Source organism: Sebastes fasciatus, chromosome 9, assembly GCF_043250625.1.
Source record: "Sebastes fasciatus isolate fSebFas1 chromosome 9, fSebFas1.pri, whole genome shotgun sequence".
NCBI lineage: Eukaryota > Metazoa > Chordata > Actinopteri > Perciformes > Sebastidae > Sebastes > Sebastes fasciatus.
Genome location: NC_133803.1, coordinates 7886065 through 7913533, shown reverse-complemented (window position 1 = coordinate 7913533; position 27469 = coordinate 7886065). Strand labels below are relative to the sequence as shown.

Here is a 27469-nt window from a genome sequence, read left to right as displayed (position 1 = left end):
TGCCAAGGAGGAGTTGATGATGTTGACCATAATGGGGCACAGGGCAGGTAGGCACGCCTTGACCAAGGCTGTGGGCATGGGGTCCAGAGAACAGGTGGAGGCTTTGGCCTTAGTGACCAACTTTGCGACCTGAGGAGCACATACAGGGGAGAAGAAGGAGAGGGAGCACTGAGGCAGGTGAACATCCAAGGGAGCCACGCCCAGTGGCTGAGGTGTGTGTGGAGGGAGGTGGGCAGGCACCAGGAGCTGCTGATGGATGGACTCGACTTTGTCCTGGAAAAAGTCCAGGAACTTAGTGCAGAGGTCGGGGGCACCTGAGGGGAGGGGGGGGGGTCGAGGGGGCGAAGGAGCCGGTTGATGGTGGAGAACAGCAGTCTGGGGTGGTTTTGTTGGTTGGTAATGAGGGTGGAGTAGTACTGTGTTTTGGCCTGGGTGTGTTTTGGCCTGTGTTTTGGCCAACGTCCTGCAATATCCAATTAACTAATAAAATGTCATTAGGTGTCTGTTGCACTGACCCCAACGTGTTTGTAAACTGATTCACAATATGACTGCAAGAAAAAGTCCTCTTGAAATATAATACCATATATATACTTCTTAACACTTTTAATAACTGTGAAAGAAATCACTGCCAGACAGCACATAAAAAAAAAATCATTTTGTTTATTGAAGGCGGACACAAAAGGTTGTTAATAAAGAAATAATGAAAATTATCTATTCGGTCAGTAAAATGCAGTACAATACACATTTTCAATGCAATCTTTCACTTGATGCTAAAAAGACCACAAATACATCACATGTGATGCCAGAATGCTGCTTTATATCCATCTCAGTATTCCCTCTCAAAGATGTGAAAACCCAGAAACCCACCTGATACTAAATAGAAAACAGATGCAGACAGGGCTTGTATTAAAATAAATAAAATATGGAGAAACTGCCCTGCAGTTGCAATAAGATCACGTAACCTTTACGCTAAAATGTAACTAAGATGTAGAAAAAGTTGCTTTGGTTTGAAAAGGTAAAATGATGAATTGGTCTGATTTTTGTACATTAAAAAAAACCAAAGCCAACATAACCGACATTGTTGCCATCATCTTTCACTACTTGCCGTATGTTTACCACACCTTCGCTCAACATTATTATTCTCTACCAACCCACAGTAAACTATTAACCATCGTCATTCATACACAAACTGCCACAATCTAACTTTCACAACACAGAAATCCTTTTTGGGATTGCACTTCCTCTTGCCACTTAAATCCACATCCATCTAATACTGTACATACAGGCTTAATCAACTAAATGCTTGTTTCTATAATGTTTTTTTTGTTATAAAAGTTGTTTTTTATGAAACTCAGTAGCTGATTTTTGATATCAGATAAATATTTTTTGCTGTCCAGCAACAAAGCACGGAGCTTCAAGTCAGAGCTCCTGGCTTCTAAAGATTTGATGCCTCTCTTGTCGTTGAGGTGAAAGAAGGACATGGGTGTTTTATTGAATGAGTTGATGTGTGTTGTTTATCGGAGGCCCCCCCTCTTCATCGTCAGAGCCTGGGTGGGGGTCGAGATGGCGGGGGTCCCGGTGGCCCTGGGGGTGCACGAGTTGGGGGTGGACCCGGAGGAGGTTGGACCGCGGAAGGGGGTGCGCGGGAGGGCGGCGTGGTGCGGGGTCCTCTCGACGGAGGCTTGGTACGGGGGACGGAGTTGGAGACCAGAGGTTGCTGTTCGACGGGCGGAGGAGGAGGGGAAGGAGGAGGAGGAGAAGGAGGCGAGGGAGAGGGAGAGTGATGTGTGCGAGGAGGAGCCCGGTTGTTTGGGGTGGACTCCCCATCTTTGACCCGCTGGAAACTAATACAGCGACCCTGCAAAGACACACACACACAGGCAGGCGGCGAAGGTTAAACCACAACCACACATCATTTCAATGCAGAACACAGATTAAAATGCATCAATGAGCTTCTAAGATCCAGCAGCCAGAGAGGCTTGAGTGAGTCTTTGCCCAGCTCTGCTGACAGAGGCATGTGTGTTCGAGGCCTCCGGAGGGCACACAGAACTGCTTCTGTCTTCTGTCCACACCTGCACTACAATAGCTGTGACGCTAGCAAAGACAGACACTGACAAACTTATCACACACACACATGCTTTTGCAGCTTTCCCCCCGTTTCCCCTCCTCTTCCCTAGGAGCCTCTGCTGTGACTCGGCCTCTCTTGATGCACAACACAAAATGGTTTATGTCTCTTATGTGCTTGACTTGTTGGAATGTAAAGGAGGGATTTCAATATCCCCACAATAGTTAACAGAGGCCCCCTTAGTGTTTAACATAATTTACAAGTCGGGGAGAAAGGAACGCTTCTCTTATTGTTCTCATTGATGCTTTTCCTCTCCGTTGCCTCTGCAGACACACACTCTTGTGTTGCTCAGTCAGTCAGTGTGTGAGGGATGGAGAGTAGGTCTCCGTGTCACAGACCCTTGGTGGTCTGATTATAACACCTTATTAAACAGAGAGGCCCTAAAGTCAAACAGGGGCCAATAAGAGGACCCCAGCAGCAGTAGCTTTGTGACTGAGGGGGCCATTGTGTGTGTGTGTGTGTGTGTGTGTGTGTATATGAGCGTTGTGTAATTGATTGGGGGCAGCCCGGTTGGGGGGGTGACTGCTTCGGTCTTGTCGCAGGGCCGCAGTGAAAAGGCCAGTTTGTGAGCAGCAGAGCAGCAGCACAACACCAGAGAGAGCATATGGACACAATGAGAACACAAGCTCATGAATATGTGTGTGTTTATGTGTATGTGTGTGTGTGTGTGTGTGACTGTAAGCATGCCTCCGCCAGAACATATGGCCTGAATGAAACCTCGGCCTCATGAATAACAGAGGGAGAGAGGTTAGGGGGCTGGCTGCAAGAGGGCACCGACAAACACAAGACTGGTGTTGCAGCAGAAAATCGGCAAAAAGAGTCGATTTCTTTTATGTAGTCGTGTGAAAGGTCAGCAATGTTCCCCTTGTGATGGTCAGTCTCCCTGTGTGCCCCCTTTTGGCGGTGATGTCTGTCACTGCTTTACTTCCCCTGTTGGCGATTGTTTACTTCAAATCCCCTCAACTCCTTTCTAGGAGAAAAACAAAACCCCTCAAACCCCTCCAGCATCCCTCAAAACACCTCTCCTCCTCCGTCTAGCCTCCGTTTCTCCTTCTGAGCCCCCGAGACTTTACCCTTCCCTCAACAAACACACAATAAAGCAGATACTTTGCGGCCGTTTACAGGGAAGTGATGCGCGCACGCATTTGTCACTATTATAGTAAAGAAAATGCGAGAAAGACGAGAGTGGAGACGCACATCCGACCTGACAGCTCTGCCTGTCACCTCGCATGACATTACAGCGATGCACTCGCATAAGGAAAATGTGTGCTCACAAGAGTTAACACACTTCATAGACTACATATGCTGCTCTGGAGCACGGAGAGTATTTAGATCATGTCAGGAGATAGAGAGATTAAAGAGTATTGAAGAGTCGGTTTACCCAAATTACAATAATACATATTTTATGTGTAGTTTAGATTTTAGGGTTTCAGTTATCAGAGATTTCTTCCTCCATACCAACACAATAGAGGTAAATTAAATGTGTGGTGCTCAATGCATTCAACAAATCACACTGAAAAATGAATCAGTAACATGGTCAGTTCCCAACCTTTTTTTATCTGATATAACAACAATATAACCCCCCTGACTCGGGTCAGTTGGAAGCATTTCCTGTGCAGTCCGCCAATTGGTTGGGAATCATAGCTGGAGATAAGGAAGTAAACAGTTTTCACTGGAACTTCTTTCTATGGAAAAAATAGTCCCTATGAAAACTGTTGTCAGCTATTTCTGTGGACACCAGTGAAATTGTTACTTGAAACAAATGTTTATTTTTCTTTGTTTTTCATTTCAAAATCTCAGTTCCATGACAACTGAGCAAACTCAAAGTCACACCTCAAAAGTCCACTAATGAAAGCCATGTGATACGGTTGAAAGCTCCAGAGCAAGCGAGCAAGTGCTCCTTGAGTTGATATTGTTTTGTCAACAATATTGTCAATGCTTTGAGCACCACAAACAAAATGCCATTCACCTCCACCGTAATTTGAGACACAACCTGAATAAACTAAACTGTCTGCATGGTAGGGATGTAATGAAATATCGGCTAATATCACAATATTATGTTTTGTGATACTGTATCGACTCTCAAAAACACTATTGATTTTTTATTAATAGTTTACGTGCAAAGATTAAGTCAGTCAATAATAATAAAAAACGTTTTTTTTTGCTTTTTTTACTGCGTTTTTATGCATGTGGTGGTGTGGTCTTTATACTATGAGTTTTCCTACAATTTGATATAAAAATCGCAGTATTTCACCTTGCTTACAGTATCGCAATATATCACGATATATTGAATCGTAACTCCTGTATCATGATACGTATTGTAATCGCCAGATTCTTGCCAATACACAGCCATAGTGCACGGCTAGATAGCACTAAAGCTAAGTGAGAGCTAAAAAGTGAAAAGCTTGTAATTTGGGTGAACTGATCCTCCAAGTGAAGTGATGGGGAGGAGGGTGAAGAAGGGGAGGTGCTGCTGTGTGTGTGTGTTTGGACGGAGAGGGATGGTGGCCGCCCTCTGGTCTGGTCTGCGCTGTGTGACGGGGCCATCAGAGCCATCAGCTCAGGGGATAAAAGAAGGGAATCTCTTCTGTCACAATATGGCTCGTGGCCTTTCAACTCCCCATCTGTTTGTGTGACGCTCACTCGGGAGAGCTTGACACACACGTTGCAGTGACACACACATGCACGCACACACACAGTGCAGAGAGAGAGAGAGAGAGATCAAATGCAAACGGGGAGTGTGGCAGAAACTGGCAGCCCCGCTGATGGCCGTTTGCAGAGGCAGTGAAGTAGGAGTAATGTGGGGAGAAAGCAGGACGAGGAGCTCCTCCTGAGCTGCTGGTTAACAATCTGCGTTGAGGAGTCTGATCCGTGCAAGTTATCGTTGTGCTTTTTGCCACCTTGTTTGGCTTTTTGTAATCCAGCTGCAGTTTCTTGCTTTTTGCAGACATGTTGGACATTACTACTGTGGAGAACTTAGATCTGTGCCTGACATAAGAAGTCGTCTTTCACGTCTGATATGAATATTAGCACCAATTCTCAATCTGCTTTGCAACAAAAGTGGATTTATTTCCCCTTCAGCTCTTTCCATGTGAGAAGTAGCGTTTTATTTTCCTCAGTTAATGACTCGTGAAGGGAGTTGTGGGGGTCATTGTTGAACCACAGCCCCACAGAAAGTGGCTGACAAAGACTTTAGGAACTTCTGTCCTGACAGAGATTAATTGTTCGGCTTCGGGAAAAAAAAAAAAATCCAAGATGGGAAGAGGGGATAAAAGCATCGATGATGACCATTTTTATAGACTCCAGATACAGAACAAACACACACACACACTGCTACTGTTACATAGTAAAGATGAATCATGTCATTCAAAGAACAAATCAATAAATTTCACAGCGATATGGCCTTCCGCTATGAGAGGCGACAATGAAACCATTTACAACGGAGCAGCTGTTTCACCATGACAACCAGTATGATGATGAAAACATGTCGGCGGGGTTATGGGATGCCATACACACAGGGTCAAGGTTAGATAACAGGGGCCGCTCCGCTCTCTCTTCTGTCATGATTTAAGACATTTCAGGAGCAGCAGAAGTGGCCAGTGATATAGCACATTTAAAATCTATTTCTACTATAATTATCACGTGGAAGTAAAGAGCGAGTGTGTAACATGCTATTTGGAAACCTGATAGGAACCCAGTCATTTTCTGGGAGTCCCGGGGACTTACAGAAGAGTACAGTACTCCTTGTGGGTGAACAATAGCAGCTTTGACGAAGAGAGCGGTATCAGTGGCTCATTGACTCACTGTGCGTGTGTGTGTGTGTGTGTGTGTGTGTGTGTGTGTGTGTGTGTAGAAAATCAGCACTGAGCTGCTGTGTTGAAGATCGTACATGTTGCTCGCTGACACGTATTGTCTTTACGCAATGTGACAGACAGAATGGAGATGCTCAGTTGTCCACATGCGGAGACGGAAAACACATTAAAACCTTCTGTGCCATCCAACTATCATAAAAGGCTTTGAGGTGGTTTGAACCCACAGAGCAGAGCAATCCCCCAAAATTACACGTAATTACCAAATTATAGTTTTGTATCAGTCATCGTGCCTGTTTGTGGTAGTCATGTTTTAGGTGGAAATAATAATGAAATGTGACTGCAGTCGAGTGTCAGGCTCACCTCGTCTCCAGGGTGCGGTCTCATCAGAGACACCTGGTCGTAACCTCTCCTGAACAGAGCCCACAGGGCGTCCAGCTTGCCCTGGAGGTTGCGGAAAGGCAAAAACAAAAAAAATAAGATTATAAGGGAGATTTTTAAATAGAAAACACAAACTTATATATATAACTTTTTCAAAGGTAATTGCATAAAAGACTGACCTGAATGGGTGTGTACCACCTCCTCTGCTGTGGGGGGCGGCGTGGTCGTTTTCGAGGCTTGGGCTCGTACGGTTCAAATTCCTGCTCTGGCATCTTCACAACTGCATTTTTAGGTTTGTCCAGCTTCGCACCTTCCTCAGTGGACCCCTTCTCTCCCCATCGCACCTAAGGAAAACTCATTAAAATCAGGGCTGGGCAATATGGCCAAAATCTCCTATCATGATATCGGAAATTTCACATCTCGATAACAATATATATCACAATGTAGCATGTTTTTCTGGTAATTCAATACATAAATAGTCTATATGGAATAACCACATGGTAAAGCCTATTTTTGTATACTCCTGTGTGAATTAAATTCTTGACAAATGAAAAGTATAGTAGTAGTATAGTAGAGTATTTTCTCATTTTAAGAACTCAAAATGAACATAACAGTTTAAAGGGAAATTATAGAGAGAAAATAAATAAATATAGGCATAGCCTATATCACAAAATAAATGATAGAAAAATATATACGATAGACTTTTCTATATTGTTTTGATGATATATATATCCTCATATCGGCCAGTCCTAATTAAAATGTATGTATTCTTTTGTACATTGAAAATGTGTGTGTCAGGTGTGTGTGTTGCGTGCATACCTCCATGCGTTTGATGCCACCCACTCCTCTTCCTCCGTAGTAGGATGCATCCACTGTGGGCCACCTCTTCTTGGGCATCCCATCCTCATCATCCGAGTCCTTAGAATGACACTCAATTACATGACATATTCTCCCAAACTACTACTACTATTAATATTAACACCAATTCTACCATGTCAATAACAACACTAATAATGAGATTGAAAAAAAAAACAAGTCTTACTGGCTCTGGAGGAGGAGGTGGTGGAGGTTCTTTGATCACCTGAAGGTTGAAAGAAAAATAATAACATGAGGGAACCAAAGATATATTCAACGAATGACTGTTCTGATGATACTAATGTCTGAACTTACCAAAGTGCAGCAGAGAGGCCAGAACCACCACATCAGCAGCAGAGCCAACACAAGGAACACCACCAGCAGCGACACCAGCACGATGGTGCCGTCGAACTGCACGCAAACACAGAACGACGGGGTTCAGATTAAACTGGACTAAAAAAGACGACGGACGAGAAAAAAAGGTGAAAAGGAAAAGTACTCACAGCCTCCTCTGATGACTGACACAACAGAGGAGACCTCAGAGAGGAAGGAGAGAAGAAAAAGACTGGAGAACCGAGAGAAAATAAGAAGGTTGAAAGAAAGTTTATTCAAATAAGGCGGCATGCCAGAGGGAAATATCATCATGTGTTTGTTGTGATAGTGCGGACTATACACGCAGGATGTACTCACACACTCAGTAGTGGTGATGTGAACGTTGCTGGTGATGTAGGAGAGGCCCTCGTTCATGCTCACCTGCAGGTAGATCACCCTGAGAAAAACACAAAGACGTGATCTCATCATCTAACACGCTTGTTAGTGCACATCTGTACGTGTTCGCGGTCTCAATTCGGCTACTGTACAAACTCATCCCGAGGTGTCGAACACATTCCTCCATCTACTTTGTCCGTACTTGCTGCCTTATAAGCACACAAACATGCTGACATAGACACAAAGTCTGTAAAGAGGTCAGGGAGTTCTCCTCCCACAGAAGGAATCTCTTCTGTTTGGATCAGACCCAGACCTCTATTGTGGAAACCACAGACAACTTAATGACTTCTTATTCTCCAGTATTCAGCGCTGATATCTGCGGCTATGACTGCACAAAAAGAGGCAGGGTGGGGACAAGAGACGGGAGGAAACGTTTAGTTTTGGGTCGGGTAGATGACAGGATAGCGAGGACTGATGGAAGCAAAGATTGAGGTGTGAGCGGGATATTTAGTTGACAGCTTATTCGTGAAGAAATATGAACAAAAACAAGACCAAATAGGCGTTTGAGAGTGGAAACGCAGACAGCTGGATTGTAGTCATAGGTTTGGAAAAGAATGGAGAAAGGCTTCTTGTGTTTTTCTCATGGTTTTAGGGTGCAGAGACAAGGGGGGCATTGAGCTCTGGGTTTAGATTTGAGGAGGGGGCGACAAGGAGGAGGTGACTGCAGGGGTGGGGAAGGGGAGTGGGGGGGGTCAGAGGAGAGGAAACAGAGTGGGGGATGGTAGGAGGAGGGCCTTTCCTGTTCTACATCCCTTCAGCACTGTCCCTCCCTTCTGAGACCCCCTCTTCCTCAATCACACACTCTGTTTTCGCCCTCCTCCTGTATCCTCTTCATACCGCCGTAGCTCGTCTCATAACTCATGCTGACACCGACTTCAGAGCGGGAAATTGGCGGTGCAGGTGCCACTCATCTTTTCTTCTACTTCTTCCACCCCCCCAAACCCCCCTTCCCCATTATATGGTCAGCCCTCCTTTCAGGCAGGCAGGGAACACGGTGCTATCAGCTCCTCTCTGACAGATAGATCTCAGCCCCTATCAATCATCAATCTGCCCACTATATATATATGTCTTTGCCCCGTGTGTGTGTGTGTGTGTGTGTGTGTGTGTGTGTGTGTGTGTGTGTGTGTGTGTGTGTGTGTGTGTGTGTGTGTGTGTGTGTGTGTGTGTGTGTGTGTGTGTGTGTGTGTGTGTGCGTGCAGGAGGGGGAGCTGCATCCGGAAGGTTCCCAGTCAACATGGATTTGTGTGACGGCAGCGTCAATGACTTCATTATATGCGACAAGGCCTGGGTGGAACAGGAGGTGAGTGAGGGTCTTTGGGGTTTGGGTGAGGAGGTATGAACTTTGTCATTTGTATTAGGAGGCAATCTTGGTACAATCTGTCCACTTCCTGATGTGTGGGTGGGTTAATTTTTTTTTCTAGGTACACACATCTCATTTGTTCTCTCTGTATTATTGACTATATAAGTACTCTGACTATTTTTGTTGCTGTTTATTTACTGGTCACTCAATGATTCTGCCTCAGACAGATGACTGACTTCAACAGTTGTGCTTTAAAGCTTTGACCTTGAAAACAGCAGCTTGACAAACTATTCTCAGCACAATGTCCACTTATGGCGCTTTATTTTGAGCGACTCTTTCCACTGAGGAAGGCCATGAGATGGGGTTGATAGCTTCTGAAAATCATGCAAGTGGACCTTGTCCTGATAATTTGTTGTTGTCAAGACTTCAACAGTGTTAGTGGGATGTTGCTGTTATCTTAGTCCGTCCTATACACTATGATCTCAAGAATGCCTTGAGGGAATTTCTTTAAATTTGGCACAAACGTCCACTTGGATTCAAGGATGAACTGATTAGATTTTGATGGTCAAAGGTCAAAGGTCATTGTTACCTCACAAAATACGTTTTTGGCCATAACTCAAGAATTCATATGCTAATTACAACAATTTCACACAAATGTCTAACAGGATAAAATGACGAGGTGATGACATTTTGGACAGACATGGATGTAAACTGCAACTTGACTGGTTGGTGGAGGCATACAACCGTGAGGCGGTAGATCTAGTTGTATAAAAAAAAAGATAAAAACTTAAAGGGGAACTATGGTCATTTTCAAAATTCATACATGTTATTCCTATGGTCTAAGACAGTCCAAACATATAAGTGAACATGAACAACTCTCTCCCAAATCCCAAAACTAGAGTGCTAAAACTCAAACTTGTGATGTCATAGGGTATAAAGTGTGGAGCTGTTCCATAGACAATGAATGGGGAGAGATGTTCTAGATGACACTGAGAGCACCCAGGGGAAAGATCTGAGTATATGGGAACATTTTCTGTTTCACAACTCACAACACTACAATAGAATAAAGCTCATTTGGGTATAAAAAAGAAAACAGAATCAGTCTCCCATTCATTGTCTATGGAGCAGCTCCAGACTTTATACCCTATGACATCACAAGTTTGAGACTTCTCTGGTTTCTGGCTTTAAGAGAGAGAGCAGCTCATGTTCACAAATATTGATTGAACTTTCCCAGGCCATAGAAATAACACATTGGAGTTCTTAATTAAGATGATTCCCCTTGAAATAAAAAAAGAAAACACCTGTCCAGCCTGCACAATGGCACTCTCACTTCTCTACATATTTCCACGTCTATCTGCATGTTACTGCACCGCAGCCCGGAACTCATAAGCCAGCTGTCGGCCTCCTCTCTGGGCCCTTCAGCCATTCACAGCTGACTTGCTCTTCAGTAGCACTCAGGGTGCTGACTCTGCTCTAATGGGCTTCTGTTACATGGAAGCACGCCTCCTTCAGGCACCATTACAGTGTGTAATGATGCTCCCTGTTCTGCTCTGCTCTCAGGAGGAGCAACACAACCTGCCACAAAGCCACGCTGGCAACAACTACTGCTGGATTGTGAATTAGGTTAATTTATTGCTGTCTTTTTGTCAGTCCCTCAATGTCTGAGTCACAATCAAAATGTGCCACGTCTGTTATTACGTGCGAGTGAAATAATACTGTATGTGACAGACTCTTAAATCTCCCTGTTGCCACAGTGTGAAAACAACATTTCTTCTTTCCCCCACTTCTGAACAGCACTTCCCCAGCAAAGCTTTTCACTGGCAGACAAGACAAGCTCAAATCACGCTAGAAATCTGAGTGACAGCAACAAGACAGAAGATGACTGGGAGGTGTCTGAGGCCGCAGGTCGGAGTGTATAATTATGCACAGGACAGGAAGGCTGCTGGGCCTCGGTCCTCTCCGAGCTCAGCCCACGGCATTGCTCTGTCTGCCCCGCAAGAAACTTCTGCTCTGAATCACCAGCAGCAAAGCTGGTAGCCCCTCAGAGGAAACTTTACATTGCCCCGCCGACTCCACTCACACTTTCGCTCTCCCAAAGTGTCAGACCAGAGATTGGGATACATCACACGACACACAAACACACATACAGGACTGCGAAGGTCCTCTCCAGCAGGCTCTCATTAAGTCGTGTTCCTGGGCTCTACTCCTGTTGTCCCCTTGTGATTGGTGTCTGGCTTCGTTAGCTGTGACAAACACTGATTGATCACAGACACTCAGTGACTTTGGCCCTAATTTGTTCAAGGACGGCAGTCTTCTGCATCCACACCAAACTTGCGTGCAGCTGGCAAATATCTGGGCTTAGAGCGTTACAGCTGAACATGGAGAGTTTGGCAACTGAACTGATGGCTGAGAAAGAGTGTGGGGGGTTGAGAGCCAAAAGAGATGTGCAGCTTACCTCCCAACCTCCTCTACGACAGGAGCAGGACAGAGCAGGAAGGTGTCTTCTATTCCAGCTGGTCTCTCATCTGCAGAGGGGGAAACAAACATCTGCATTAACATCTGCAGCATAAAAACCGTTCCCACATTCTTCACAAATGCACTAACCAGAATCCCATGATGCAGTAAGTGTACGCTTGTTTGCAGAACTTACCCACAGTGAGTGTATCATTCAGTTTGAAACTGCAGAGGACCTGGTCGATGTTTCTGGCGTGCAGAAACCCGTTGCCTCTCACCACCACCTGGAAACTCTCTGAGACAAAAACAAAAAGCACCATCAGAATCGATTAGCAATATGTACACTCATGCATAACAATGGTAAGCTGCAGCTGTATGCGAAAGATGCAGAAGATCAATATCGGTGTCCTATTTTGGTTTGAAGTAGAAGAAAATTTCCGGTGGACCATTATGGTGAGTGCTGGCAGCCATTCCCTCTCTCTGATGTGCTCAGGAAACTTGTGCATGCCTCATTACTGCTTGTTTATATCTGTGTGCTTGTGCGTGTATGTGTGGAAAGGCCATAATAAGCTCCAATGGTGCTAATGCTAAAAGTGCTGCTATTCACAACTATGTGCTGTGGTGTTGCCAAAGGGTGTGTGCTTATATGTGTGTGTGTGTGTTGTTGACCTTTAGTTTCCCCCGGGCACTGTTAAAGCGCACTGACAGAGGCTTGCCAGCATATGCTGGAGTGTCTATGTGGCTGCTACCCAGCATATGTTAGAGAGCGGGAAAAAAACACTTGCTTAAAAACATGCCTGCAGGGCTGACAACAGCACAGCACTGTCAGAGTAGGTCTGACCTTACCTATGGCACCATTAGCACATGTCTGTATGCATCTGGATGTAACGTGGTGTACATACTTGTACAGTATGTGCGCACTGCACAGCATCTGCATGTCTTCAGTATGTGCATGCATGAATGTGTGCCGGCATGTGTTTGAATGTGTGCCTGTGTGTGTGGTCTCTGGCTGTGCACGGAGCTTTTCCTCTAGCATTATCCCGGCTAACTGAAGTGAACGTTTGCCACACCTTTAACATTTAAAGCTGCAGCGTGAAGATCACTGGATAAAAAACATTGCAGGGTGTGGGTGTATATGTGACAGTAAAGGTCAGACAGGCTGCTAAGAAAAGCCATAAATACAGATACACACAGAGGCTGAGCTGAGTGGAGAAAACAAACATCGCTGCACGTCTCTTTACAGATGCTGTAAAATATGTTGCTGTAAAAAAAGAGTTGCTGTTGAAGGAGATCCGGGAGGACGTGGTGATGTACAAGACAGATGGGAATTGAGCTCTCACAAAACAGGGATATGTTGGATATATTACATACTGTATATGATACACAGTAGCTATTAGATAATGAATATTACTACACATTGCATTAGTTTGTACAGTTATCCGCCTCAGAAAGATAAAACCTTATCTAACTCAAATTTCTAATATCCTGCAACTGTGCACACAGCCGACCTCATACAACTACATACGTGTGCTAATATTTACAGATGTTCAATGACTTGCAATTTGTCAATACTGCTCGTTATTTCCTCAGCTAGAGTCTACATGTGTAGACACACACACACACACCACCCAATTAACCACAGACTAATCATTTAATATTCACCATGCCCCATGTCTTCTCCCTCCTCCTGCTCTAATTTGACTGTTAACACAACCACAACAATCAGAACAATAAATTACAACTATACTGTATAATATAATATTATTATCCAACTTGAATTGAATAATTCTCACATAAACTGATGGTTTATGGGGTTTGTAGTCGTCTGCAGCCACAATACTGTGCAACTTAATTGGAGGTCTTAACACTAATTATTCCTAATGCTCAGTGCCGTGGCTGCTTTAGCAGTCATCCTCCCTTCACACGATGTTACCATCAAACAGCATGAGCTGCACTGCGAAAGGGCGCGTGTGCACACACACACACACACACAAAAACACACAACTTGGAAATGGTACATGATGGCAGATATTACTCCGATGACAACCGTCTAATTTTTAGACTGATTATGTCCTACTCTTTTAAAAAGTAGATTTTAAATAGAACATTTCTTACCAGCTTTGCTTTATTCATCAGCAATTAAGTAGTACATTGCATTATAACGAGCCGACGTGTAACAGTTCAACTTTTAGAAGAGAATGATCTTAATCATTCAAATATTAAATCATGAGTGAATATTTTCACACCAAAATGTTTTACTAAAATTAAACATTGTCAAATATACTGTATCCATCTAATCTTAATAAATAATTGATTGGTATATAACTAAAAAGTCTTATTCTGAAAATCTTCTACACACATCCTGACACACACACACACACACACACAAACACAGCGAGGCATGATCGGCTAAAAGGTCAGTGCTGTCAGACACATGGTGGGCAGGGACTGGTGGTGCCCTGCTGACATGTACAACACATATGTTTCTGCCCTCTCCTCTGCTTTCTGCCTGCCTCTGTGGCCACATGTCCATTTACATCTACACCTGAGCGCTTGACAAGGATTACATTTGTATGAATGTGTGCGACTATACACATGCGTGTGTGTCTTGTGTGCGTGGAGGAAAATGGGCTACGGCTTGTCCGAACGGCGGCTCTTCAATCACGTTAGTGCGACGGGACAGTGAAGGGCAGGGAGGGGCAGAGGAGGACGGAGCGACGGGGAGGAAAGGGTCAGACGTTAATGAAAGCAGCAATCTCTGCTGTCATGTTAGATCTAAGGCCCAACTCTCACCGTCCTCTCAGTGTGTGTGTGTGTGTGGGGGGAATCAGTGCTGTCATGTCTGATAGTGCGGCCCAGCGTTCACTGTCCAGTCTGATGGCCTGTTTGCAGGCAGCTCGGTCTGGTCACTTCACATCAATGTGAGGGACATGTGTGTACGTGTGCTTGCAGATGTGTGTGTGTTGACTAAAGAACATCTTAACGTGTGTGTGTTGGTGTAAAGCATGTATGGTTTGTGACTACATGCAGGCAGAGAGAGAGACGGAGAGAGAGACTGTCACAACACCTATGCAATATGTCAGTGTGTAAGTACATGTAAATGAATCAGGATGGATGGATGTGAGTAGATTGTTGTATTCAAACCTCTGTGGAAATCTTGTCCACAGTCTTGCAGTTCAAAATAATAGCAAACGCTTGCTAAATTGTGACATGTGTTTGACAATAATATTATGTCACATTATGCTGCAAGAATAAGCTTTGAGTAAGGGACAGAAGTGCCTGTTATTTCTCAGCTGATTAGACTGGTGTCAGGCTATTAAATAGGCGTTATCAGTCACTATAAGCCCCATAGATGTGGGTCAATAGGGGCCTACTACACCCACTAGTAGGTGTTATCATCTATTCAAATGGTAGATCACCGAAAGAAGGTATGAAAGAAGACGACAGCGACCTCTAGCGACCGTAGTAATTGAGACAAGAGCAAAAGCAGAAGTCAGGTGGTGTAGTATAGACAGTGTGAAACTCCATAAGGTGTGGAGGTTGGGCAGGATGGCTGGGACACAAAACACAGGGCTTTCACCCAGGAGACTGGAGTCTGCATCCCATGTGAAACCAACAATGTGTAGTTGTCTTTTGTAGTTTGCACAATGTTTTTCCCTAAACTTAACTGTTTTTAAATGCCTAAACCTAAAGAATTTGTAGTTTTGTTGCCTAAACCTAAAGAGGCCTTTTTGTTTGTGTTCAAAATGTGACATTTCATTCAGTTTTAAAACATGTTAGAACGTGTTGCTTTTAACTTTCACTTTTATAACATAGTAGGCGTAGTAGGCCCCTAATGACCCACATCTATGGTGCTTATAGCGACTGATAACGCCTATTTAATGACCTGATAACAGTTGAATCGGGTGTTTTTCTCCACAGGACAATTTAAAGCCAAACACAAGCATAAAATGTAAGCATTGCATGTCTAAAATAAGAGTTGGATATTATTCATACACATCATGTCACAATAAAGGCAAATGCAACAGACTATGAACATGTATTCAGCCCACTACAATCTTTGCCCTTCATTAATTAGGCCAGAATCAGGCTTTGGTTAAAGTGGGTCCTTGGTTTCTTAGTTCACTGACCATTAGGCTGCTCATCAATCGAATAATAAATGAGGCTGTTGGAGGATATTTGGGCACATGTCGAGTGACACACTCCGGCTCTGGCAACACACCAGTAATTATCACATGGTGACAACTGGGACTCTTTATTATTCCTTCCTCATTTTTGTCCTTTCGGGGCAACATTTTCATTGCTCTAAAAACCCTCTCCTCTCCATATCCTCTCCTGTCCTTTCTATCTCATAATGGACGCTAATCTCATTGGTTGTCCTGGTAGCACTGCTGCAAATGCACTCTGTTAAGTGAGTCCTAATAAGGTCATGTCAAAGCCCATCCATCCTGCTGGCTACACATAACATCTCTCTCTCTCTCTCTCTCACTGGCTCTCTTTAGTTGTTTTCCAGTTTCTTCCAGTAGCAGAAGAGCTGGACATGGAGGGAGGAGGTGAAGAGGACAGCGTTGAAACACTCATTTAACATATACGATGTGGCAAACTAGGCCAGAGAAGCAGCCATGCTTAAAGATTCACGGCTAATTCCTCTGACCAACACCCGTCCCCCCCCCTTCCTCTTTGCTGCACACACGCTGTGCTGAAGCGGCTATGCTAATTTCCCCCGGCCGTGAATGACAATACGCTCTCTGTCACTCCGCGGTCATAAGCGTCCATGCGATTACTCAACCTCATGTTCCACTCCAGAGGCTTTTGATGACTGTCATCTGACACAATCGCACACACTGACTGCCCAGTGTCTTAACAAGGAGGGGAAACCCTTTGCACCTCACACCTCCTTACCTCCTGCACACACGCTGGACGGCTCTGCTGCGAGAATCTCAATGCAGGACTTCTTGATGATCTGAGGGATCAGACAAAAGGAAAAAACACAGTCTCAAGACAATTGAATAACAATAATAGGATTCTGTGTATCTGTATACTGTACATGTGGTATGTATGCGTCATACCGAGTCAATGATTCCCCTGAGGGCCTGGAAGCCTCCCCATACAGGAAACACGTGTTCCACAGTGTCTGCGATAGTTGCAAGCTAGAAAAACATACAGACACAGAAAGTATTGTATTTGCTTTTTTATGCATTTTGCAACATCTTCCAATATTATCCTCCTGTGGATCCTACCTGGGTCTGGTTGAACTCTTTGACCCCTACACAGTAAACAATAGCTCCCATAGACCTGGCCCTCTGTGCCTGCAGAAAAAGAACAAATAAACCAAAAGGAGTGAGCTTTAGGGAGACTCTGATAGGCTTATGGAGTCAAATAAATCTCCCAAAGAACACAGACTTTCTTAGTCGACACAGTAGCAAGTTTTGTTAAATACCAATTAGCAGCATTTGTTAGCTTTGTATGGAATCTAACAATGAGCACTTTACAAATGGACCCAGAAACTAAAGAAATCCACAGGAATTAGTGAGGTTTTACCACTTGTGTTCAGTGTGGTTATGTGAGCTAAACAAAGCAAATTCTTGGCAATAAAGTACTAAATCTTGTCATGAAACACAAACAAACTTAATATGTTATATACTGTATAAAAATCCCAAAGAGCATCAATAAAACAGAACAGCAATAACAAAGGAATAGAACGGACATAGAGTACTGTAAACAAAAAGGTGCCACCTAGTAACAACCCCTGTTGCGATGTTTGCATTTGACTTCAATCTAAAGTCTTTTTATCTACCTGATAACCATCTCACCTCTCGCTGAGCGGTGTCAAACTGCCACTCGTTCAGCTCTCCATCCGTCAGAGCGATGATAACGCTGGCTGTTCCTGCACAACACAACATGTTCATGTTCTCTGAAACAATGCACTAAATGTACAGTAGGTTACTGTAATGAGCATATTAGACGTTGCTTACCCTGCCTCTCCTGATATATCTGCGCATTAGCCTGCAATTGCAAAGAAGGAGTTAGTCAAGATTCTGAACCAGTCAAATAACTAAAAACTAAAAAAGTACAGTTTCAGACATTAAAGTAGCCTGCACTGGTTTAATACATGTTGATGTTGTTACAAAGCCAGCCTACAAACGTCACTTTCTCATTAGGCTACTCATTAGCTCAGGAGCGGTGTCAGAAACATCCATGCAACCAAGGACTATGGTCCGGCTATCCATCTCTCTCATCTCCATGGTCAAACCAGCTCATTTTATTTAATTTATTCATTTGCTTCATAAGAAACCAATCTAAATCCACATTATATGACATAAACAAAGAACACGTTTTCTTGCGATGGCCTTTCTAAAATGAGCAGTGGTTATAAAGTTATAATATTCTGTTATGATGAAGGAGTTGATAAGCTAGCGTGCTAGCTAGTTGGAAAGTTGTCTACTTCCACTTTAATGTCTGAAATAGTGCAGCGGGTACTGTATACCAGTGGTTCTCAGCCTTTTTCATGTCAAGGACCCCTAAATCACGGGCAACTATAGTTGAGGAAGTAACCGTGGAAGAAGTAAAACCTATGATGGAGCTCCAGGGGTTCCGAAGAAAAATGGGAAATAGTTTATTTTCACTATTTAATTCTATAGAAGTGAGCTCAATGTGAGTGACTATTCTGATCACAGGTTTCACTTCCTCCACGGTTATTACAACTATAGAATTCTGGTCTTAATCATTAATTTATCTAACAACCCAAATCTTTTCAGTTGGAGGTCTCTGAAGCAAAATATTATCAAATGGGGGTCACTGACCTAATGAGTATCAATTTAGGGGTCCCTGACATGAAAAAGGTTGAGCTCGAAGCTTGAACCGCTGCTCTATGGAGTTTCCAGTGTTAGCTGCCATGATGCAACAGTGTTTTGCTCTCCTGGGCTCCACGCCAGTCACATGACTGAAAACTATGAATATGACTGAAGATTGTTGAGTGGTCTTTCGCTATATGAACCCCTCCTACACCTGACTGGTCTTTGCTTTAGATTTTCAAACTTGGATGTCATCTGGAAATGTTGTTAAAGCCTCTGAGCCCCCACACAGGTGTTTTCAGTTATCTGGCTGGCTAAAGCTCCTCTCTGGACAGTGTGGGAGTCTATAGACTATAATTCATTGATATCTTCCTGTTATCATTCTAACTCGTAGACGGAGATTTGTGACCTCATAAATTCCCATCAAAGCTCTGCCTACCTTCAACCCGAGCAGAGCTCTAATCAGCCACATAACTGAAAACACCTGTGTGGCTGTTCAGAGGCTTTAAATCTTTAACCGCCAAAACATGTTCCTGAAGTGTGGGTTTTACAATGCCTCGTTCAAAAAGCTCAGCAGTTTCAAGAAGCAGCAAGTCATTCATGATCTGAGCCACTCCCCATACTGATCTAATGGCCCTGGTTCCAGCTGCCAGGCTCAATCAATCCTCACTGGATCTTATCCAGAATAAAACCTTATTAAGACTGAACACTAAACTGGTGTGATTTAGGTGTCATCATGTGTTGGGTCCTCAGCATCATGCTTACCATCTCCAGGCCTAAGTTCATAAATGTGTCTCCTCCTGGGATAACCCTTTTCAGAGCCGTTAAGCCTCCATTGATGGCCTCCCTGTGGAGTAAACAGACAAACTGACTGATAAAATGCACAGCAAGAAAGATGGTTTTAGGAAAAGAGAGAAATTCAGAGAGAAATATTCACAATACAGACGTTAGAAAGAGGGACGTAGAGGTAGAGAGTGGTTTAAGTTAGCAAAGTCCTCCTCAGTAGATTGAATGCAATGCTTATTAGTAGGGATTTGTGTGCAATTACATATGTGCAAATCTTTTCAGAAAATCCAGAGGTTTGGAAAACCAAAGATAGACACAACAAGAGAGGACATGTCTAATATGCATGTAGTGTAGGGAGGGAAAGTTCAAGTGTGGGTCGTACCTGTTCTCCGTCAGTTTCATGATGATGGTTCCTCGTGTGGAGAAGACAATGAAGGACATTCTCAGCATGGGGCTGCAAACACACAGTTGTTTTAAATTAACACCGGCAAAAACAGGAAACATCCACATTCATGAATGACTAATCCTGCTTGTACCTGATAAACTTCTCTGCCAGCTGCTCAACAAAGGAGTAAATCTCTATCCATTGATTCTTCACACTTCCAGATCTGAAAAACAACAAGAACACAACCGTATGAGGAAAAAAATTTGATGTTGTCATGGATGAATAATTATCATCAGCCAAAGCCAACACAATTTTCTTGAATTAAATGCAGGATTACGGAGATTCGTGGCCAGCTCCCACATCAAGTATGAGGTTATTCTACAAAAATAAAACGTTTTTTTTGTCTGATAGGTTAAAAACAAAGCTGACTGTGGGAAACTATGGCAGTTTTTGGTCTTTGGTCCAGACTAAAATATCTCAACAACCTTTGAATGGATTGAAATTTATACAGACATTCACGGTCCCCAGAGGATGACGCCTACTGACTTTGGAGTCCCCTGACTCTTCATCTATTTCCGACATGATGAGGTCAACTTTTGTGTTTCTGAGTGATCCTCCACTTTTGGATGGATTACCGTGAAATCTGGTACAGACATTCGTGTTCCCCTTAGGATGATCTGTAATAGCTTCAATGATCCCTAAACTCTCAGGTCCAAATTTTGATTTGTTCATTTAAATATTTGGATTATGGCCAATACCTCCAAAACTAATGACACTCCCGTCAGCTTCAGCTATACGTTTGTGTTCAGTGCTAATTAGTTAGTGTTACCATGCTAACACGCTACAATAGTGAACATGGTAAACATGATAGTATGCTAAACATCAGCATGTTAATGTAATTGTGAGTATATTATAACAAGCTGGCGTTAGCATTTAGCTTAAAGCACTGCTGTGCTAAATATAGCCTCACAGAGGGTCGTGTCTAGAAGGTAACACGCAATTTGCTAAACTTTCGCAAGATGGTTATTGATCGAATAGTTAAGGTTAGGAATTGACCTTGAATAATTAGGGTTAGGCATTGACCTCCAATAGTTTAAGTTAGGCACTGACCTTGAATAGTTAAAGTTAGGCATTGACCTCCAATAGTTTAAGTTAGGCACTGACCTTGAATAGTTAAAGTTAGGCATTGACCTCCAATAGTTAAGGTAAGGCATTGACCTCCAATAGTTAAGGTTAGGCATTGACCTCCAATAGTTAATGTTAGGCATTGACCTTGAATAGTTAAGGTTAGGCATTGACCTTGAATAGTTAAGGTTAGGATAGGTCGTTGGGCAGCAAGTCTCGCGGGAGTTTTTGCAAGTTTTCGCAATGAGGGTTACCTTCTAGACACGGCCCTCACAGAGCCGCTAGCATAGACACTTAAGTAGCCCAAGGAAAACGAATAACTAACCAAACCAAAACCTACAAAAAGGTAAAAGCTGCAATTTCACTAATAATCTGTAAAAATATCAATATGCATCCAATTCCATATCTGAATAACAGAGCCACACTGTGATTCAAAGGTATTGTAGGTTTTGCAGGATATGAATATGTACAAAGTGGATTTAATGACCACGATATGTTTCAGGAACAACCGTAACAATTAATCCGCTCCACATTGGAGGACATACCTCCGGCCGCTCAGTCACATTCCATTAGTTTGGACTGTAACCTGTGAGCGGTGAGAGCTGCTGGTTAGCCCGCTACACGCCGCCGCTGTGTACATGACAGTGTCCTTAATGAAGCCCAGTCCCAGGGGGCTGCTAATGGGGGCTAATTGCTGCTGGGCCAGAGGGTCGAGGTTAGACAGGGACAGATGTAGCAGTCCGCCTCTAGCATGGACCATGTAGCAGGCAGCTGGCCTGTGTGTCCTTGTGTGTGTGTGTGTGTGTTGTATCTGTGTTTATGTGATTGTGTATGTGAGTGTGACTGTGAGGGGGAACAGATGGTCCCAGTGAGCACAGCCAGTCTAACAACAGGTTGGCGGTCCGCAGAGTGAAAAGGCTGCAACATGAACAACACAGAGACGCAGAAGAAACACTCAGCAGGGAGTCAAAGTGTGTGTGAGTGTAGGACTGTGTATGGTGAGTGTCCATTGAAGGATGCAACATCAAACAGCAAAAGGCAGGTCTCTCTCTCTCTCTCTCTCTCTCTCTCTCTCTCTCTCTCTCTCTGTGTGTGTGTGTATAACAGGGTCATAAACAGTGAAAGTCTGAGCTGGTTAGACTCATGATGGCTCTTTTGTGCCTCTCATTTAACCAGTCGCTTCCTGCTGCTCCACTTATCCTTTTCTCCTGGAAGGGAGTGCATGATGATAAAAGCCCTGATCCAGGAGGAGTCTCCTTTATCTTATCTTAATCTGAAGAGTCACAGAGTTCACTGATACACACACAAAACAGAAGCTCAGTTTCATCCCAGCGAGGACGACGGAAAGCATCTTAAAACACTGCTAAAGTAAGAAAGATGTTTACCAGCCCTTAAAGTATTCTTTTAATTAAAAACTGAGAGTGAAGCAAAGGGCTATAAATGACTGAGGAGGAGTTGACCTCATTAACATTATTAGTCCTTTTCTATGTGCGGAAATGATTGGTTAATTAATTGAGGTTTTTCTCTGTTCACATAAAACACGCAATTTGGAGACATTACCCTGGGCTCTGTGCACTTCTCATTATTTTCTGACATTTTTTTGGAGTCAAATGTTCAATTAATTGAGATTTATCACTTATAAAAACAACCCCTCCAAACACTTTATAAGTGAACTTAATTGCTTTTAAATACTGCATTCAGAAAGTTCTTATTCTTAGTTAATATACAATAAATTCAAACTCAGTTCATGTACTGTAAACCCACTGTATCTTTACCACTTTCATTAGAATCAATGCCATCTTCCAACCATTTCTACAAATAGTCTTCACCTTTCTACCTGCATCATAAGTTTGCATGATATTAGAGCAGGATGTCCTTTTGTCTGCAAGTACTCGGATCAGTGAAGACAAATCTCTGTTCAGAACCCAGCCACAAAACTCAACACCTATTATTCTATTTGTGGGCAACCGGATAGAGAGGAAAAATGCAGCCTGGTATTTGGTGCGGGTCAGACGTGGAGAGCAGGAATGTTTTCTAATATTCACTCTGTGTGCTGAGACGCGTCCAGCGGAGCACACACACACATTCTCCACTCAGCATGCCTCATAAGAGTGAAGCCATAGACAAACAGACCAGTGTAGACATGTAAAAGCATCCCTAACGCGTGATTTTGCACCGTTCTCTATCACTAAAGATTAGATTAGGTCACTGTGGCATTTAAGAACTGAAAAACAGCCAACGAATCGGTGCCATCTCCGGGAAAAAAAAGAGCAGAAGCTTCCTGAAGGCTTGCTGAAGCATGCAGGTCCAGACAGTCAAACAAACAGAGGCGTACCACAGGCTTGGCCATGCGTGAGGCGCCACACTCCCCAGGCTCCTCTGGAACTTTTTAAAGCAAAGGGTAAAGACTGATGAGTGTCTGACAGATGTTCGCCGTGGACATCCGAAAGATCACCAAATGTGTTGAAAACCAAAGTGAAATGTCACTCAATGTGTCCGCAGCTCATAGGTGGTGCACATGAGGACATACAGTTAAACCATTACCTCACCGTATTCCCAAATGATATACACAGATACCACAGTGTTTAACAGCTTCACCGCTAAATCACTGCTCTGTCATAAGCTGTTATTCAAATAGGGCAACAAATTCGACCGTACCTTGTTTGTTTGTTGTCATGCTATCTCTCTCTCTGCTCACTTTTCATGTTTTGACATGTCTGATTGTTGTGTCCACAAGCTTGATCTCACCTTGCAACTTGAGCCAAGATACAATGACAAAAATGTCAATTATAATGTCTGAGCAGCTATGAACCGCAGCACAGTCTGAGACTGCAGACAGAGCACACGTGGATAATTACAGGAGTAGTCAGGTTTACACGGTCCAAAAACATCTTCACTGAAAAATCCTACTATTATGAGATTTAATAAGTCAAGTGTGTTTGTTATAGGGGCTGTGAGGTGGCCTATATGCATTCCTCTTGGCTTATAATTAGTGCCACCTAAAAGTCTATTGAGTTCCAGGTAGTGTTAACAATGGCATAAAGATATTCAAAGACTGATCTGGGGTTAGTCTGAGAGTTGGTATTAATGTTAGAAACAATCGGGCCATGGGCGTCTTTGGTGGCCTAGAGGTCTAAGAGTTGTAAGTAGTAAGTCAGGCTGGGGACCTTAGTCATCCTTGCTTGTCGTGCTTCATTTCCTGTCATCCAGAGGATGACAGGAAATGTGATGCTGTGGATCTTGTTGGGTCTCTAAACTATGGTGTACGTTCTAAGACCTGCTCTATATATAAAGTGTCTCGAGAAAACTTCTGTTATGATTTGACGCTATATAAAAATAATTGAATTGTATTGAATTGAATCCACCCTCAACTGACTTCTATCAAATGAAGACAAACACGCCCAAGAAATACTTGAAAAAATCAATTAAGATTGGGGTTACATTTCTAAATACTGTTTGTATAATAACACTTTTATATACATGAGGTATACTTTAAAAAAAGGGGAATAAATAGATTGTAGTTCAGATATTCTGCAGCCTTTTTCTGGAAGGTAATTGGTTGGATTGTCTATTGCAGGTGTCATCATGGTGAACCAGAGAGCCAGTTAAAAGGCAAAGTCAGTGAAGCTGGAGAAGGATATCCAGAGGGATTTGTCATAACTTGGCAACCCAAATGTTGTTCTTACAAATGCCTATAACTGACCTATAAAGCATTACTCATAAACTTATAAAAAATGCTTTAGAAAGTGCATGGTGCCATATTTTCTGGTGTTCCATAAAAAGATGATCACATTGAAGAACTCTAACTCCCTGCAAAGACAAACAATAAAGAATGGACCCTGCTCCTGGTCACTATACACATGGCCGGTTCGGGATATAATGGTCCCACAGTGGATGTAGAGAAGAATAGAGCCACATAGCAGCACCTCTGTGGATCAGCCAGCAGCAGCAGCAGCAGCAGCAGCAGCTGTGTCCGCAGGCGTCATCAGCCTGAAACTCTATCCATCCTGCTCGCCCTGCCCACATCCCGTGGATAATCTGTTTGCCTCTCCACTTTGAACCGGACCAAAAGAGAAGAAAAGCGTGCCCCAATGTCACAAATATTCTCACTATACTATCATATACAATACTGTAGCCTCTACCTGTGCGTAAAGACACCTACAGATAAACAAGGAGGGTTCAAATGGGGTTTTGGGACGTGCTCTCCGTCTCTCCATTAAACAAGAAATATGGGACTCTGATTTAAGACTGATTTTGTGAGACATAAAAGCCAATTGATAAAAGCTGGACTTCCAAGTTTACAAGCTCAAACTTGTACTTGTCTTTAGTATCGTTATACAACAACAACATAGTGAATGTGAGTGATGCGCTCCTCGTCTCCAACCCTCTGGACTGGTCGCATGGCGATGCGCAGCGAGGAGAAAGTAACAAAGCCGTAAATAATATGGGACACTCACTTGTCCAGGACAAAGTAGAGGTCGAAGGCTCCCTGACAGGACCTCTCGTCCTCCTCCTCCTCCTGTTGCTCTCCCTGCGGCTCTCCTTTCACCGACACACCGAGGAAGAAAAGTCCCAGCAAAGCCAAGACGAGCAACATGCGAGTCCTCGCCATCTTTACTGCTGACTGCTCCAACACCGAGACAACTACAGATCTTCACATGTTTCTCTCTCTCTCTCTGGTCTGTTTGTGGATCGACTATATAACTCGGTGTTTTCTCCCGTCCTGTTAGGAGGTGGAGAGCATTCAGCCTGCTATACAGGAGTCTTGTTCAGTTTGAGCCGGCCTCTCCAAGTCTTCTCTTTCAGCTGAGGAAAAAAAAAGAGAAGTGCAGCAGGCAGCAGGATGGAGGAGAGGAGCGACACCCGAGGAGAGACACAAAACTCCACTTTTACACAGGGAAAACATGTAGTGAGATCTCTACTGTCTGTCTGTCTGGGGTGGGATTAACCAATATAAATTGGGTATTTTTCTGAGCCTTGGAATTTGTCTCTGTCCACTGTCTCAGGCATTTGGCCCACAAATGAAAAACAGGGTGAGCTGCAGAGACAATTCAATTACTGGCCTGCATGCAAATCGTCCCATGTGATGCTGAAAGGCTTTTAAAGTGATTGCTATCAAACTGAGGAACAGTTTTTTTCAACCCCAGGCCATCAGACTTTTAAATATATAATTCATACGACACCTTCTCACACAAAAATATATTTTATACTGTATATGTTCTTAATGTATATGTTCTTAATATGCCCTTGCACAAAGTATTTCCTTTTATAATTGTAATATACTGTATATATAACGTAATATAACTTATTTTAATGGAGCTTCCCAGCAAAAAGCATTTCACACGATTGTACCTGTATAACCGGCATGACAATAAACATTTTGAATCTTGAATCTTGAATGTAATGTGGCAGGCTACTAAAATTGGAGGAAATGTTATCAGACATGAAATGAAGCAGCCTATATGTGTAATTGTAAATGAAGCAGCCTAGATGTGTAATTGTACAATAAGCAGACAGTTGGAGCTTCATTCCCTGCAGAAGGGCTTTTATGTGTTCCCGCTTTCTCATTACAGAAAGTTGGCTCGATAACCACCAGGACATTTACCCAACTTAACCAAAGCTTTGATGCAGAATAATCCATTAAATGCTCATTAGACAGAAACATTTACTTTATGAATAATGCATTTTGCCCGGTGGCGAACCCAGACATGGAATAGTGGCCAATTTTACAATCTCCAATTGCCCACATTAGCCAGGACAACTATACCACCACTCGGTGTGACTCTCGTGTATAGCTGGACTTATTGTTTCCAGAAATGAGACCAACAACGAATCCCACATAGCGTGTATAGAGTCTGAATATCTGTTGCGCAAAACACAAATAGTGGAGTGACTTTTTAAAAACCACGAGACAATAAGATGTCAGAATAGCTTCATGCACACATTATAATGATTGATTTCTATCTGAACAATGTCAGGCTGGCACATGCTTGTGTGAGGTCTTATTGTGCAGGATTTTGCACTAACCATATAATGGTTGTCCGGGTTTGCAATTAGGTACATTCCTTGAATGTAATTTGCAATGTGCAATACTCTTGGCATTTATTCTATTTATTCCTTTATTCTTTTTATCTCGTCTTGTTTTTATTCTTGTATTTATTGTTTTTTTATTGCGAATATTTTTATTCTTGTACTTTTATTGATCTGCACCTCCCCATATGCCACCTACTGTGTTCCCTCTGTCATTGATAATTGTGCAGTATGAATGTGTATATGTCTCGGTGGACTGCAGAAACTAAATTGCCCTTCGGGGATAAATAAAGCTGTCTGTCTGTCTGTCTGTGGTCCTCTAGGATCATGGTTTTAGGACATTTAGGCGCCCTTGCTCAAATTGCATCATGTATACGCAGTAAAGACATGGGGGACATTAGAATTAAAACGTTTCACACTGTCTAAAAACATGTCACTCTTGTTCACATGTGGTACACAGTATCAGTCAGCTGTATTGGAAGAACAACCCTATAATAAAGACCCCATAATGTCCATTATTGTTCTAATTATCACTGTAGTTCTCTCTTGTGTCTCTCTTCTTCACTAAAAAGGACTGTAAATCAGAACCAGGGACAATTTGCCAAAGGGACTAAAATTCAAGGCATGTGCGCGCGTGTATGTGTGTGCGAGAGCGCG

At 43.2% G+C, this 27469-nt stretch overlaps 1 protein-coding gene across 1 annotated transcript; it reads right to left on the bottom strand.

Annotated features, from left to right (window-relative positions):
* Positions 1-640: 640 nt before the first annotated feature.
* On the bottom strand, positions 641-25719 carry antxr1d (ANTXR cell adhesion molecule 1d). Its single transcript, XM_074645754.1, has 18 exons — positions 25240-25719; positions 19809-19880; positions 19655-19726; positions 19252-19333; positions 17668-17698; positions 17506-17579; positions 16933-17001; positions 16762-16842; positions 16595-16655; positions 11889-11987; positions 11694-11763; positions 7861-7939; positions 7486-7581; positions 7358-7396; positions 7135-7233; positions 6495-6659; positions 6298-6378; positions 641-1858 (listed from the first exon to the last, which is right to left on the bottom strand). Exons 1-18 carry the CDS (start codon positions 25392-25394, stop codon positions 1541-1543), a joined length of 1743 nt encoding a protein of 580 aa, XP_074501855.1. The 5' UTR covers positions 25395-25719; the 3' UTR covers positions 641-1540.
* Between the last annotated feature and the right edge of the window lie 1750 nt (positions 25720-27469).

Excerpts from the sequence above, each read along its gene's own strand:
- antxr1d (XM_074645754.1), bottom strand. The coding sequence starts at position 25,394 with ATGGCGAGGACTCGCATGTTGCTCGTCTTGGCTTTGCTGGGACTTTTC. Across the intron at positions 19,881-25,239 it reads CTCTACTTTGTCCTGGACAA|ATCTGGAAGTGTGAAGAATC; the intron begins GTGAGTGTCCCA and ends GTTGTTTTTCAG. Across the intron at positions 11,988-16,594 it reads GTCCAGCGTGTGTGCAGGAG|AGAGTTTCCAGGTGGTGGTG; the intron begins GTAAGGAGGTGT and ends TTTTTGTCTCAG.